General features: G+C 41.2%; 1 protein-coding gene across 1 annotated transcript in view; it reads left to right on the forward strand.

Annotated features, from left to right (window-relative positions):
• Positions 1 to 13,054, forward strand: part of FASN (fatty acid synthase) — a 108,712-nt gene that overhangs the window by 45,737 nt on the left and 49,921 nt on the right. Inside the window, exons 19-31 of the mRNA XM_077251392.1 lie at positions 390 to 575; positions 711 to 890; positions 2,780 to 2,983; positions 3,321 to 3,634; positions 6,379 to 6,768; positions 6,926 to 7,090; positions 7,174 to 7,292; positions 9,060 to 9,196; positions 9,644 to 9,847; positions 10,241 to 10,391; positions 10,483 to 10,661; positions 12,041 to 12,160; positions 12,866 to 12,988. Coding sequence (XP_077107507.1) covers positions 390 to 575; positions 711 to 890; positions 2,780 to 2,983; positions 3,321 to 3,634; positions 6,379 to 6,768; positions 6,926 to 7,090; positions 7,174 to 7,292; positions 9,060 to 9,196; positions 9,644 to 9,847; positions 10,241 to 10,391; positions 10,483 to 10,661; positions 12,041 to 12,160; positions 12,866 to 12,988 — 2,472 coding nt within the window. The remainder of the gene's footprint in view (positions 1 to 389; positions 576 to 710; positions 891 to 2,779; positions 2,984 to 3,320; positions 3,635 to 6,378; positions 6,769 to 6,925; positions 7,091 to 7,173; positions 7,293 to 9,059; positions 9,197 to 9,643; positions 9,848 to 10,240; positions 10,392 to 10,482; positions 10,662 to 12,040; positions 12,161 to 12,865; positions 12,989 to 13,054) is intronic.

The raw sequence follows: 13,054 nt of genomic DNA on the forward strand, positions 1-13,054 counted from the left end.
GGACGCAGCAAGTTGCATTTTTGCTGCGTCCAAATTCAATGAAAAAAAGGACGCATGCGGCGCAAAACGCAGCGTTGTGCATGCGTTTTGCTGCGTTTTTGTTTGCGTTGTGCGTTGCGGCGCCGACGCTGCGGCGCACAACGCAAATGTGAACGTAGCCTTAATTGGACAGGAATTGTTGTAATTGCAGTTACTCAATATTAGCGAACGTGCTGAGATAAGGTGTAATCAGAGCATGCTGGGGAGCTAACCGAGTGTCTTCAGAGTGCTCGAATAATATGGTGGAGTTATAACTACTGTATATTAGTACATTTTTATGATAAAAACAACTATATATTAGTCAAGAAGTAGTGGTAGCCATGAAACACTTTATAATTTTTTATTTTCAGGGAAAATTTCTGTCATGGAAGAAAATAATGTGAGTGACTTCCAGAAACAGCTAAGAGATACTGTGATGGAAAACAGAGAGACGGAGGAGTTCTTGTTGTCAGGCAACGATGTGTATAAAGAGTTAAGGCTGCGAGGGTACGACTATGGACCCACCTTCCAAGGGATTATTGAGTCCAATAGCAAGGGTGAGTGATTGGCAGGGCTGGTTTTACCATTCAGCACTGTAGAAAGCAGTTACCTGACCATAGCGTCTTCTGCGTCAGTGAAATAACATTGTTTATATGTTTTCGGTTGTTTTCATGTCATTTGTTTGGCTATAGGTGACAAGGGGAAGTTGCTGTGGAATGATAATTGGGTGACCTTCCTGGACACAATGCTGCAGATGCTGGTTTTAGGGATAAGTGGACGCAGTCTCCGCTTACCCACAAGGATCCAGTCTGTTTCCATTGACCCCGCAACACATGAGGAACGTGTATCCTTATGTTCAGATGACAAAAAAGGTATAATACATATTTTTTATGTCTATAGATATAATATCAGTTATCAGAATAACAATTTTTCCAGCTGTCCATTTGAAGGAGCACATGATATTGGGGAATGAGTGGCCGCAACAAGACTCCCCACTGATCACCAATATTATTGACCCATGGCAATCTGTTTCATTTTATGGAGGAGTGTTCCACATGGAGCAAAACTTTGAAAAGGATATTCCAGCCAGGAGCATTTATCAGTATGCTTGGCTGAGATTTACCACTCTGCTGCGTCTGTGAGGGCCATGGACTTTGAATGATGCGCTGAGATGCTTGCTCAGACGCCATTCACTTCGGACTTGTCCTAGCTACAGCATTTTGGGAAATGGAGGTTAAGAGAAAGGACTATCACGGGAAGACTAGGTGGGCAAAAGCTAATAACCCGGGCCCCCGCAATTTCCCTCAGACTAGGGAAATCCTGACTGACCCTCTACCTAGTGTTTACACTGATGGTGTGCATGTCTAGGTCTCGACCCTCACCCTGTCTCCTGTTTCAATCCTAGGCTGAAACCACTGCCCACCACCCAGTGAAAAGATTATACACCAATACCCACAATTAGCACAGACAAGGATAACGGAAAATATACACCACGCCGCAGTCACTCAGGAATACACTAAAAATGCGCAGGGCAAAATAAATACAAATATAGGAAGGAGTAAATAAGACAAAGGGAAATACACCAACAGCAACGATACTCCAACTACTAGCTCACCACTCCAGACCGAGATAACAACGCACAAGACAGAAGCTATAATCGGCGACGCCCAATGTTCAGGAGAATTATTTAAAGGCAGTGGGCATGGCCCAGCTTCCAATCCGAGCACCAGGTAAATTAACCCCGGACCAGCTAGATAAAATCTAGCCGACGCCAATGAGCGCATAGTGGTAAAAAGCGGAATTACCGCTGTCTGTCGAACGACCTGGTCTGAACAGCGTCCGACATGACAAGGACCCCCAACAACAAAACATCACCTGTCCAGTGAAGAGATGATAAATATTTCTGATTGAAATACCTCTCTAATAAAAAAGCCATACTGGCAACATAGTTTTGGCCCCATGTCCATTCTTCTGATGGGTGGTATTTCTGTAGCACTTCAGTGATTTATATTATGTTATTGTGGTAAAACATGCCATGTCTTCTTAATCGGTCTCTATTCTAAAAAAATCCCCAAATCAAATACATCTTGATGAAAGCAATACAGAATGCTAGCTGACTGTAGTGTCAGGTCACAGAGCATATTCGATTCTATGAGATGTGGAGGTAGGAAGGGTGAGAAGCTATCAGCACAGGGAAAAACTAGGCAACAAACTCAGATCATGCTGCAAGTTCCAGCAGATTTATTTTACTTCAAAGCTGGATTGACAGCTACACTGCTCAGTGATGCTGAATAATGTCCTCCCATCTACAGGGTCCAGCAACTTTATTTTACTTCCAAATTTGGATTCACAGCTATACTGCTCAGTGATGCTGAATAATGTCCTCCATGCAGCTGCTGCTTCGGTTTGTGTGCTCAGACAAAAAAAAAGTATGGGAATCCATCTGAAGTATGGGAATCAATATCAGCTAGTCTCCACTCACTACGTCAGATATACTGAAAACTGAAGCTATAGCCTACAGAGGAGAAAATTGGTGAAACATATAGGATATAAGTCATATAAAAGCCAGAAATGATGTTATTCTTCTTGTACAGATACATAAATGCTTATTCTGAGAAGTTACCTGAAATGACAGATACACTTTAAGAAAAAGATAATAAATGTGAATTAACTAGAATAACATACAGTAAAGATATATAAAATTCTATAAAAGTCATGGATATAAGCATCAGCTTAACACCGTATATTCCTATTATTTCAGCTCTTCGTGTTAGTGTCCACAAATGCCTAGAAAAAATTACATCTGGAGGGGTGCAGATATCTGGTCTCCATGCCACCACTGCTCCACGTCGCCAACAGCAGCAAACGCCACCTACTCTGGAGAACTTTGTCTTCACCCCTTACATTGAAGAAAATTGTCTACGAGATAACAATGACCTATATTCTCTTCTAGAGCAATGCACAGGTACTGATTTTTGCAGTTATCTTTATTATTAAAGTCTATGGTTTTTTATACTCATTTAGAAGTTTGTAAACGATATTTTATATGTCAGAATGTCCAACAGATATAGTAAATCGTTCACCATAGGTCATCACTTGCTGACATGTTGGTAACTGGGTTTCCAATAATATGAGGTCAGAGAGCTTTGAGCCCCAACAATATGCTGAATGAAGGGGCCCTTGCCCACACATGCTTCATGGGTCCAACTCTTTCATTACATCATCGGGTGTATTAACATCCCTGACCCCAACTTTGCGTCTAGTTGGCTGTAAATCTAAAGTGTCATCTGGTTCCCTTGCAGATAAAATTTGTGAACTAGAGTCAAAGGTGACCCAGCATGGACTACAACTCAACATTCCCAGAATCAAAAGAGCCCACAGGAATAAAAAACTAAGCACTTCCCCGGACCATGGTCTCCTGCATGTCCTTACCGAGATCTGTAATCTTGAGTTAAATGGCAACTTGCATTCTGAACTGGAAGAAACTCTGACCCAGAAGAACAATCAGCTCCAAGATGATCCTCTCCTGAATGGGTTGCTCACGTCACCTTATCTGAAAACATGTCTGGATACAGTTCTAGAGAACAGTAGTCCCCATAAAATGAAGATTATTGAAGTAAGTTTTTTCAATACACTGTGTGCAGAATTATTAGGCAAGTTGTATTTTAGAGGATTATTTTTATTATTGATCAACAACTATGTTCTCAATCAACCCAAAAGACTCATAAATATCAAAGCTTAATATTTTTGGAAGTTGGAGTGTTTTCTTTTTTTAGATTTGGCTATCTTAGGAGGATATCTGTTTGTGCAGGTAACTATTACTGTGCAGAATTATTAGGCAACTTAATAAAAACCAAATATATTCCCATCTCACTTGTTTATTTTCACCATGTAAGCCAATATAACTGCACAAAATTTAGAAATAAACATTTCTGACATGCAAAAACAAAGCCCCAAAAAATTAGTGACCAATATAGCCACCTTTCTTTATGATGACACTCAACAGCCTTCCATCCATAGATTCTGTCAGTTGTTGATCTGTTTACGATCAACATTGCGTGTAGCAGCCACCACAGCCTCCCAGACACTGTTCCGAGAGGTGTACTGTTTTCCCTCCCTGTAGATCTCACATTTTATGAGCGACCACAGGTTCTCTATGGGGTTCAGATCAGGTGAACAAGGGGGCCATGTCATTATTTTTTCTTCTTTGAGACCTTTACTGGCCAGCCACGCTGTGGAGTGGTTGGAGGCATGTGATGGAGCATTGTCCTGCATGAAAATCATGTTTTTCTTGAACAATACCGACTTCTTCTTGTACCATTGCTTGAAGAAGTTGTCTTCCAGAAACTGGCAGTAGGTCTGGGAGTTGAGCTTCACTCCATCCTCAACCCGAAAAGGTCCCACAAGTTCATCTTTGATGATACCAGCCCATACCAGTACTCCACTTCCACCTTGCTGGCGTCTGAGTCGGAGTGGAGCTCTCTGCCCTTTACTGATCCAGCCTCTGGCCCATCCATCTGGCCCATCAAGAGTCACTCATTTCATCAGTCCATAAAACCTTTGAAAAGTCAGTCTTAAGATATCTCTTGGCCCAGTCTTGATGTTTTATCTTACGTTTCTTGTTCAAAGGTGGTCGTTTTTCAGCCTTCCTTACCTTGGCCATGTCCCTGAGTATCACACACCTTGTGCTTTTTGTTACCTTATATAGGGTTTTGATGTCATTAGACAACACTCCTCCTCATTACAGAGATGCACATCACCTGATTTACTTTATTGGTAGTTGGCGCTCAAGCCTCAACAGCTTGGAGTAGGACAACATGTATAAAAAGTATCATGTGATCAAAATACAACTTGCCTAATAATTCTGTACACAGTGTATTTTAGATGGATAATACATGGGTTCATATTTAAACTATTTAAACATCATACAGATGATATTTAGCAGTTTATTAAGCAGGGTATATGGGGAATTTGAGTCCTCAAAGCTGAGAAAAAGTCATCAGTATTTCAAGTCCATCTCCGGATGGGCAACAAAACAAAAGGTCACCATCTGTACAGTGCAGTAAGACAATCTGTGTGGAAAGCTTCTTACAATTAAATGTCAATGATAGATCAGGCTTTGTTCACAAGGTGTTGTGGTAGGTTTTGTGCTAAGGCCTCCTTTAACACATTCATCACTCATAGGCTAGTCCTACATGCTAAATATAGGTGTGTCATTTCTGTCTACTAGTAAGGACGGTCATTATAGTTATACTTTGGCTTTTAATTCACCAGTGTTTTCAAGATCTCTGTTTGATGTCTTGTGAATGGAAACATTCATTGTTTTTTAAATTTTGTGGCTTAAAACCCTACTTGATTTGATCACTCAGGTGCACAACCTACTAAAGGAGTATTGCCAAGATTGAAGCTATTTCCTATCTACAGGATCAGGAATAACTTCCCAATTTCTGGGGTCTAACCATTGGAACCTCACTGATCACAAGAAGAAGAGCCCCATGTGGTTGGAGCTGGGGTAAATCATGTTCACTGCCACTCCATTCATTCTTAATGTGATAGCTAGAGACAGCCGAACGCTACATTTAGCTTGTGTTCGGCACTCCCATGAGAATAAATGGAGCTGCAGTGCACATGATCAACCACTTAAGAACCCTGGTTTACGGGATTGATGGAGGCCCAGTGGTTGGATCCTCCAGTGAAGTTATTCCCTAACTTACAGACAGGGTATAACGTGTAAACTTGAGAATACCCAGTATATGTGAGCCTTTTTCTATCCTGTGATTGCCCAACATTTCATTATAAGAAGGACATGATGTGAATTGGTTTATAGCCACCGATTGTAAGTTGCTGACAGCAAACCAAGATTGTGACAAATTCTGAGACTATGGAACATAAAAGTTTGTTTGAGTTGAACAACTAAATTTGCGGGAACATGGTCCATTGGCTACATCAGTGGTCCAGGACAGCTGGAACAGAGCACTGCGGACCTCCTACTACCTGCAGCATCCCTGGTGCCTCTTCTAATTAGTAGGCTGCTCCTATATTTTGCATTTGTGTTATGTCGCAGCCTCAGGACATTTCAGGGTCTATTAATCAGAAGATGCCCAGGTAGTAGAAAATTCACAGTGCTCTGCTTTGGTGGCCACAGACTGCTGACAGAGCTCCTTGACCTGTATATTTTTTCCCCAAGTCTATTTTCTGGTGGATTGGCTTTATATAGAGCTTGCAGCTTGAGACCATTTCTGTATGAAAAGAACAAGAATGCAGGGCTATAGTAGGTGATCTATATTAATACCTATTTCTAGGAGTTACACACAGTACATAACTTATCCATGTTAGTTTTTATTTCTTTTTTCTCCATAGACCCTAACAGGAAAAGGGAATTTGTCTTCTTACGTGCTAAATGTGCTGAACACCCAACCAATGCTGCAGATAGACTACATCGCCACTGACCAGACTCTGGATGTCCTTTCTACAATAGAGGACAATCTAAAAGAAGCTGGAGTTTCCATAGAGCAATGGGACCCATATACCCCTCCACCTAGTGGTGTAACTGGTGCTGATCTGTTGGTGTGCAATAGCTCGGCACATCTCCTACAGGATCCTAGACAAGTTCTGCCCAATATGGCAGCGGCTGTGAAAGAAGGAGGTTTCATTTTACTTCATACACATCTAAAAGGAGGTATCTTAGGAGAGACCATTGCCTTCCTGAGGACCCAAAATCTCCAGAAGAGAGATGGTCTCCTTTCCCAGGTATGATGGTTCTATACGTCAGTGCACTATGAGCATTGAGCTGGCTGTAATTCCGGTAATTTAGTGATAAATCCGTGTTCACTCTGTGCCTCTACCCTTTATACATATGGTGCAATACACATACTCTGAACTGTCTGAAATGTCTTAACTTTGCCAGGCAGAATGGGAGAAGCTGATTGACAGTGCCCACATGGATGTGGTTGCCATGAAGAAGTCCTTCTACAACTCAGTCATTTTCTTATGTCGTCGACGTACCCCAGAGAGGAAAGCGGCTCTCCTCTCGGTTGAAGACATGGACTGTCCGTGGGTGGAATCACTGAAGGTGCCGCACTTTAAATGAACAGTTCATTTACTCGTCATGTCTAAATATCTATATTCTTCATCATCATCTGTTCTATATGATAGGAAGCTATGGCCGATACATCGGATCACCGAATTTGGCTAACAGCCCTGAATAAACCAAATTCTGGTATTGTTGGAATGGTAAACTGCCTACGCCAGGAGCCAGGAGGAAACAGAATAAGGTATGGCAGACGTCATGGGATGGTTACATGGACAAGATTCAGGTTTTGTCTGGCAATTTGTGTTAATGAATGGATTTTTAGATCTTTAAGGTGTAGCAAAATTAAGAAACAGTATGTCCTCAAATCCATCACCTTTACATAACAAAAACACTAACAATGTACATATATGTATAAGTATATGAGATGACTTGTTGTCATGACCTTTTAAAGTGATATTCCCTTTTTTAATATTATAGCATATCTCTAAAATATGGCTTAACATTGATCAGTTGCGGACAACCTCTGAGGATTTTGCAGAAAGAAAAACTCATTTTGCAGCCCTCTTATTCTAATAACGTAGCTCTGTAGTCAGACCCTAACTAATCAGCAAGTGATCCTAACGACAGGTCACTGATCCCTCACTGATCTGCCCCCTATTTTACATACTGCATATACTATTGTGGGGTTACAGAAAAAAAATTCAACTTCATCAAAATGATGGCGGCGCCTGTGCTGTACCATGATACAATGGCTAATATGCCTATATGCATTTATGCTTTATTCCTATACTGTCATGGGGTAATAAAATAATATACATATCTTCATCAAAATGGCAGCGCAGTAGCACCTATTGCATTCTGATTTTTATGGTCTTTACAAGGAGGTGGTGCTCTCAGGATTCTCTGGGGACGTGTTTTAGGCTGCTCTGCATTATTACCCTGTGAGCACCAATAGATGCTACTGCGCAAGTGTCACCGCTGGCGCCATTTTGCTGAAGGAAAAACTTTGGCTTCATCAAAATGGCGCCGGCAGGGGTGCTTGCACAGTAGCATCTATTGGAACACTCAGACACCGGTGCCATTTTGCGAAAGAAAAAAAAAATTTGGCTCCATCAAAATAGCATCTGTCGGCAATAGATGCTACTTCGCACACACTGCCGGCGACATTTTGATGGAGCCAATTTTTTTTTCCCAAGCAAAATGGCAACAGCGCTGGTGCAGTGGCATCTATCGGAACGCAATAGATGGTACTGGGCAGGTGCCGATGCCATTTTGCTAGAGAAAATTTTATTTGCTCCATCAAAATAGCATCTATCAGCGATAGATGCTGCTGTGCAGGCAATTTTTTTTCTCCAGCAAAATGGCGCTGGCGGTGGTGCGTATGCAGTACAATGTATCGGACCGTGATAGATGCTGCTGCGCAGGCACCACCGCCGCCATATATTTTATTACCCCACAATAGTATAGGAATAAAGCATAAATGCATATAGGCATATTAGTCATTGTCTCATGCTACACCGCAGGTGCTACCGCCTGCACCAAGTTGAATATTATTTTGTAACCCCACTGTAGTATATGCAGTGTGTAAAATAGGGGGCAGGTCAGTGAGGGATCAGTGACCTGTCATAAGCCCATAAGGATGAATATGTAATCAGAGCACCACATGAAGACCCCCCCACAGGCCGCCCTGGGGCACGAGCATATCATTAACTCAAAACTGAAAATAAAGATTAAACAACAACCACAAGACAGATTTCATCACCCAGGTACCATTGTAATCAGTATAATGGCGCCGCCCTGACACTGTCTGTAGGTCACTGTGCACAATCCTGCTGACAGGGTTAGTTTAAATATATCAATATGGAAGTATGCTGTCTCTCTAGCGCCACCTATAGGTTGTTACATTTCTCTGTGTGTTGGCAGCAAGAAATTGTTATTTACTGGAGCGAAATACTGTAATTCTTAAGGTCGCTGCATGCAGAACTACATATTGACATTTTATTTCTAGGTGTATCTTTAACTCTGATGTGAATTCACATAAAGTGTCTGAAAAAGAGATCCTGCAGCGGCAGAAGCAAGATCTGGCAATGAATGTCTACCGGGATGGAAGGTGGGGCGCCTTTCGACACACACCCTTTCAGAAAGGTGAGTATATGACTATTTTTGAGATGAATGTCAGCATTTATGTGCAGTATGTATGCATTTAAGTAGGATAAGTATCATACGGTATCTGCCAGGTGCCTGTACCGTAGATCTTTTTGTTCTTGTAGAAGTCATAGATAACGTATTACCCTGGGATAAACTGGTTAATATCTGAACACATCTAGCTAGAGATATTTGGTAAAGGCCTAATAGAGGCACTTTTTGGGACTAAAGAGACGATGTTTTAGCTTGGAATGAGAAATCCATCACTGCACCTGGATCTTCAGTGGAGTCTTGAACACCAGCTCAGCTTCAGGGAACCATTTAAACCAGAAAATTATTATTATTCACGCTACCACTTTGGAACGTAAAATACAGTTGTAGAATTAAACGATAATTTGTGTGTAATTTCCAAAGCAATAATATTTTGTTTTATTTTTTTACCTATAGGAGAAGCACAGGATGAAACAGCCTATGCTTTTGTGAACGTGCTGACCCGCGGAGATCTCTCCACCCTACGCTGGATTGCATCTCCTCTACGCCACTTCCACCCTACCAATCCCAATGTGAAACTGTGTCAGGTGTACTATTCATCGCTCAACTTCCGTGACATCATGTTGGCAACTGGGAAGCTGCCCCCCGATGCCATACCTGGTATGAAACATTTCCATTATGTAGCTCATTAGAGTAGCTTGTGTAGAGCAGTGCCACATATACAACTTCTAGGGTCTTCGTACATGGCACTATGGTCCAATTTGTAAACCAAATCATCTATAGTCTGGTAGTCACCTTGGCCAGACATAAAAGTCTAAAATTAAGAAGTTCTCATCTCTTTCCATCAATGGAAGGGTGATAGCTAATTTTGGCTTCAATACCTATCTACGGAGCTGGGACAAAATACATATAGATATTTATGTTAGAGCCAAGTAATAATTTTGGAGCAAGTTTTTGTTATAGATATTTCATTTTGAAAATTCATTACTGGTCATATAAAGGGCATTAGGTGAGTATTGGAACACACTTGACAATTTTGCTGTTTGTTTTTAGGAGATGTAGCTCTACAGCAGTGCATGCTGGGAATGGAGTTTTCAGGACGTGACCCCGCAGGTAACAGGGTCATGGGACTTCTTCCAGCTAAAGGCCTTGCCACTGTTGTGGATGCCGATCAACGCTTCTTGTGGAATGTACCTGAAGATTGGTAAGTTCTCAATCTTCTCGAAATGAGTTGCTGAGTATTGAGTTGTAATCATTGTGTGTTCACAGTTATATTCTGTTCTTTCTGTTCGTAGGTCTTTGGCTGATGCTGCCTCGGTTCCTGTGGTCTATGCCACAGCATACTATGCCCTGATTGTGCGTGGACGGATGAGGACGGGTGAGAGCGTTCTTATCCACTCTGGATCTGGTGGCGTTGGGCAGGCAGCAATCGCTATTTCTCTTAGCATGGGTTGCCGCGTCTTCACAACAGTAGGTAGGTTGTTCTGAAGAATGTGTGTGATTTTTATTCCATTCCTTGCCATCAAACTTAGAACTCTTGTTGGACTTGGTAGAAGATCTGATCATGGCTGTTTCTATCTACAATGTTCTATGCAGCATACATTTTTGGGGACTAACTGCTTTTATTACAATATCACATTTTGGTAGGCATCTTGTTAATTCCACCTCATCAGAAATGTAAACTTATAGCTGACTTCTATTCTCTGTGATGTCTTAATGCACTTTTTAGAACCAAAAAAGGAGCACTAAGACTACGAGCACAAAGTGTCTGTACATTTACCCTACAATATACAAAGACAGCTTTTCCAAACATACAATCATGGACAAAAGTGTTGGCACCCTTGAAATTGTTCCAGAAAATGAATTATTTCTCACAGAAAATTATGGCAATTAAACATGTTTTGTTATACACATTTTTATTTCCTTTGTGTATTGGAACAACACAGGCAAATTAGACATAATTTCACACTAAACCCCCAAAATGGGTCGGACAAATTTGTTGGCACCATTCCAAAATTGTGGGTAAGCAACTGTGTTTCAAGCTTGTGATGCTCATTCAAACTCACTTGTGGCAAGTAACAGGTTTGGGCAATATGAAAATTACACCTGAAACCAGATAAAAAGGGGAGAAGTTGACTCAATATTTACATTGTGTGTCTGTGTGTGCCACACTAAGCATAGAGAACAGAAAGAGGAGAAGAGAACTGTCTGAGGACTTGAGAACCCGAGAACCAAAGTTGTTGAACAATATCCACAATCTCAAGGTTACAAGTTTACCTCCATAGATCTTGATGTTCTTTTGTTTACAGCGCTCAACATAGTCAAGACGTTTACAGCCCATGCACTGTAGCTAATCTTCCTAGACATTACCATCCATTACTGGGGCCACTGTCGAGCTTATACCTTCTGAGTGTATGCCCACGATAGTGGACACAGACGCAGTGTGTACCTAACCTACCAAGCTCCCAATTACTTTTTTTAGTGGGAAAAATACACATTTTTTAAGTAAGTGGTTTATGGTGAGTGTAGCATAACAGTCTGTTACTCTGGGGTGTTACAGTTAGAGAATAAAGTATAGAAAATCCTTAGTTGAACAGGACTTTCTGTAGGTAAAGCAAAGTATCTGACAATCATACAAAACTTTTTATGTTGATTTAGAAATTCAGAACTTGTTAGATTAGTAAATCCCACTAGTTATGCCATGTTACAATTCCTGTCCCCATCCATAAGCTGAAAAAGCTGGCTGACAACCCATATAAAAACCGTAATATTGCCATTCAGTGTGTTAGGATCAAGATTTAGCTAAGAACTGTACGGAAACATTGAGCTGGAATATTAATATGTATTGCTTAGGATCTTCAGAAAAGCAGCAATATCTCCAGAGCAGATTCCCACAGCTTGATGCCAGCTGTTTTGCGAATTCCCGAGATACGTCTTTTGAACAACATATTCTCACTGTTACGGGAGGGAAAGGTGAGTGAAAGCTAAGGATTTGTTCTTAGTTAAAGGGTTCTTTTTCCAGGCAAATAGGCTTAAGAATGTTTTATTAATCCATCACAAATGAAGACATTTCATGATTTACTTGCTGTAAAAATTCTGCTCTAATTCTAAGCTGTCACGTGGTGATGTGACTTCCATCTCCTTACTTCCTACTGCAGTCTGTTCAAAGCACAGAGCACTTTGATTTCTTGCCAGTGCTTTGTACGGTGATGTCATGGGGGACATGGCCTGTGATCCCCGACAACTTTACATTGACTGGGGTTGTGTACAGGGGGTGAGGGTGGAGGTGAAAAGTTGGAGCATTGGTATGAAGGAGAAATTGTGTGTGCATCAATTTATTTATCTTGAGACTGGAGTCTCAGGGTGGTACATTGCAGGTGGAGTTCTGGCGGGCATTGGAAATGGGAGTTTGTGAGCTGTGAGACAGATACAGCTCTGCCTTTTCAGAAATGTAGTCTAGAGCCATAGAGGTAGAGCTTACAGAAAGTTTGGGAAGTAAACACTAGAAAATCACTCAGATGGCTGCATGGGGCTGAAAGGAAGTTGTAAAACAAAAATAAAGGTGGGTTTGGGAGTTTATTACAAGGACAAACATATATTTTTTTTGTGACCCGAAAAATACTGGAAGTAGAATGATCCAAACACCAGCAAACTATTGTCTTTTTCACTTCACTGTAGGAGTGGACCTCATTCTTAACTCATTGGCAGAGGAAAAATTGCAAGCTAGTCTCCGCTGTCTGGCCCGCCATGGACGCTTTTTGGAAATAGGCAAATATGATCTGTCAAACAATACGCCATTAGGTAAGTTTAACTAAATATTAATCTAAGAAGTTTCCATCTTAAGATCATTGCTCATTTTCTATGACA

Source organism: Ranitomeya variabilis, chromosome 4 (genome assembly GCF_051348905.1).
Source record: "Ranitomeya variabilis isolate aRanVar5 chromosome 4, aRanVar5.hap1, whole genome shotgun sequence".
NCBI classification, from domain to species: Eukaryota; Metazoa; Chordata; class Amphibia; order Anura; family Dendrobatidae; genus Ranitomeya; species Ranitomeya variabilis.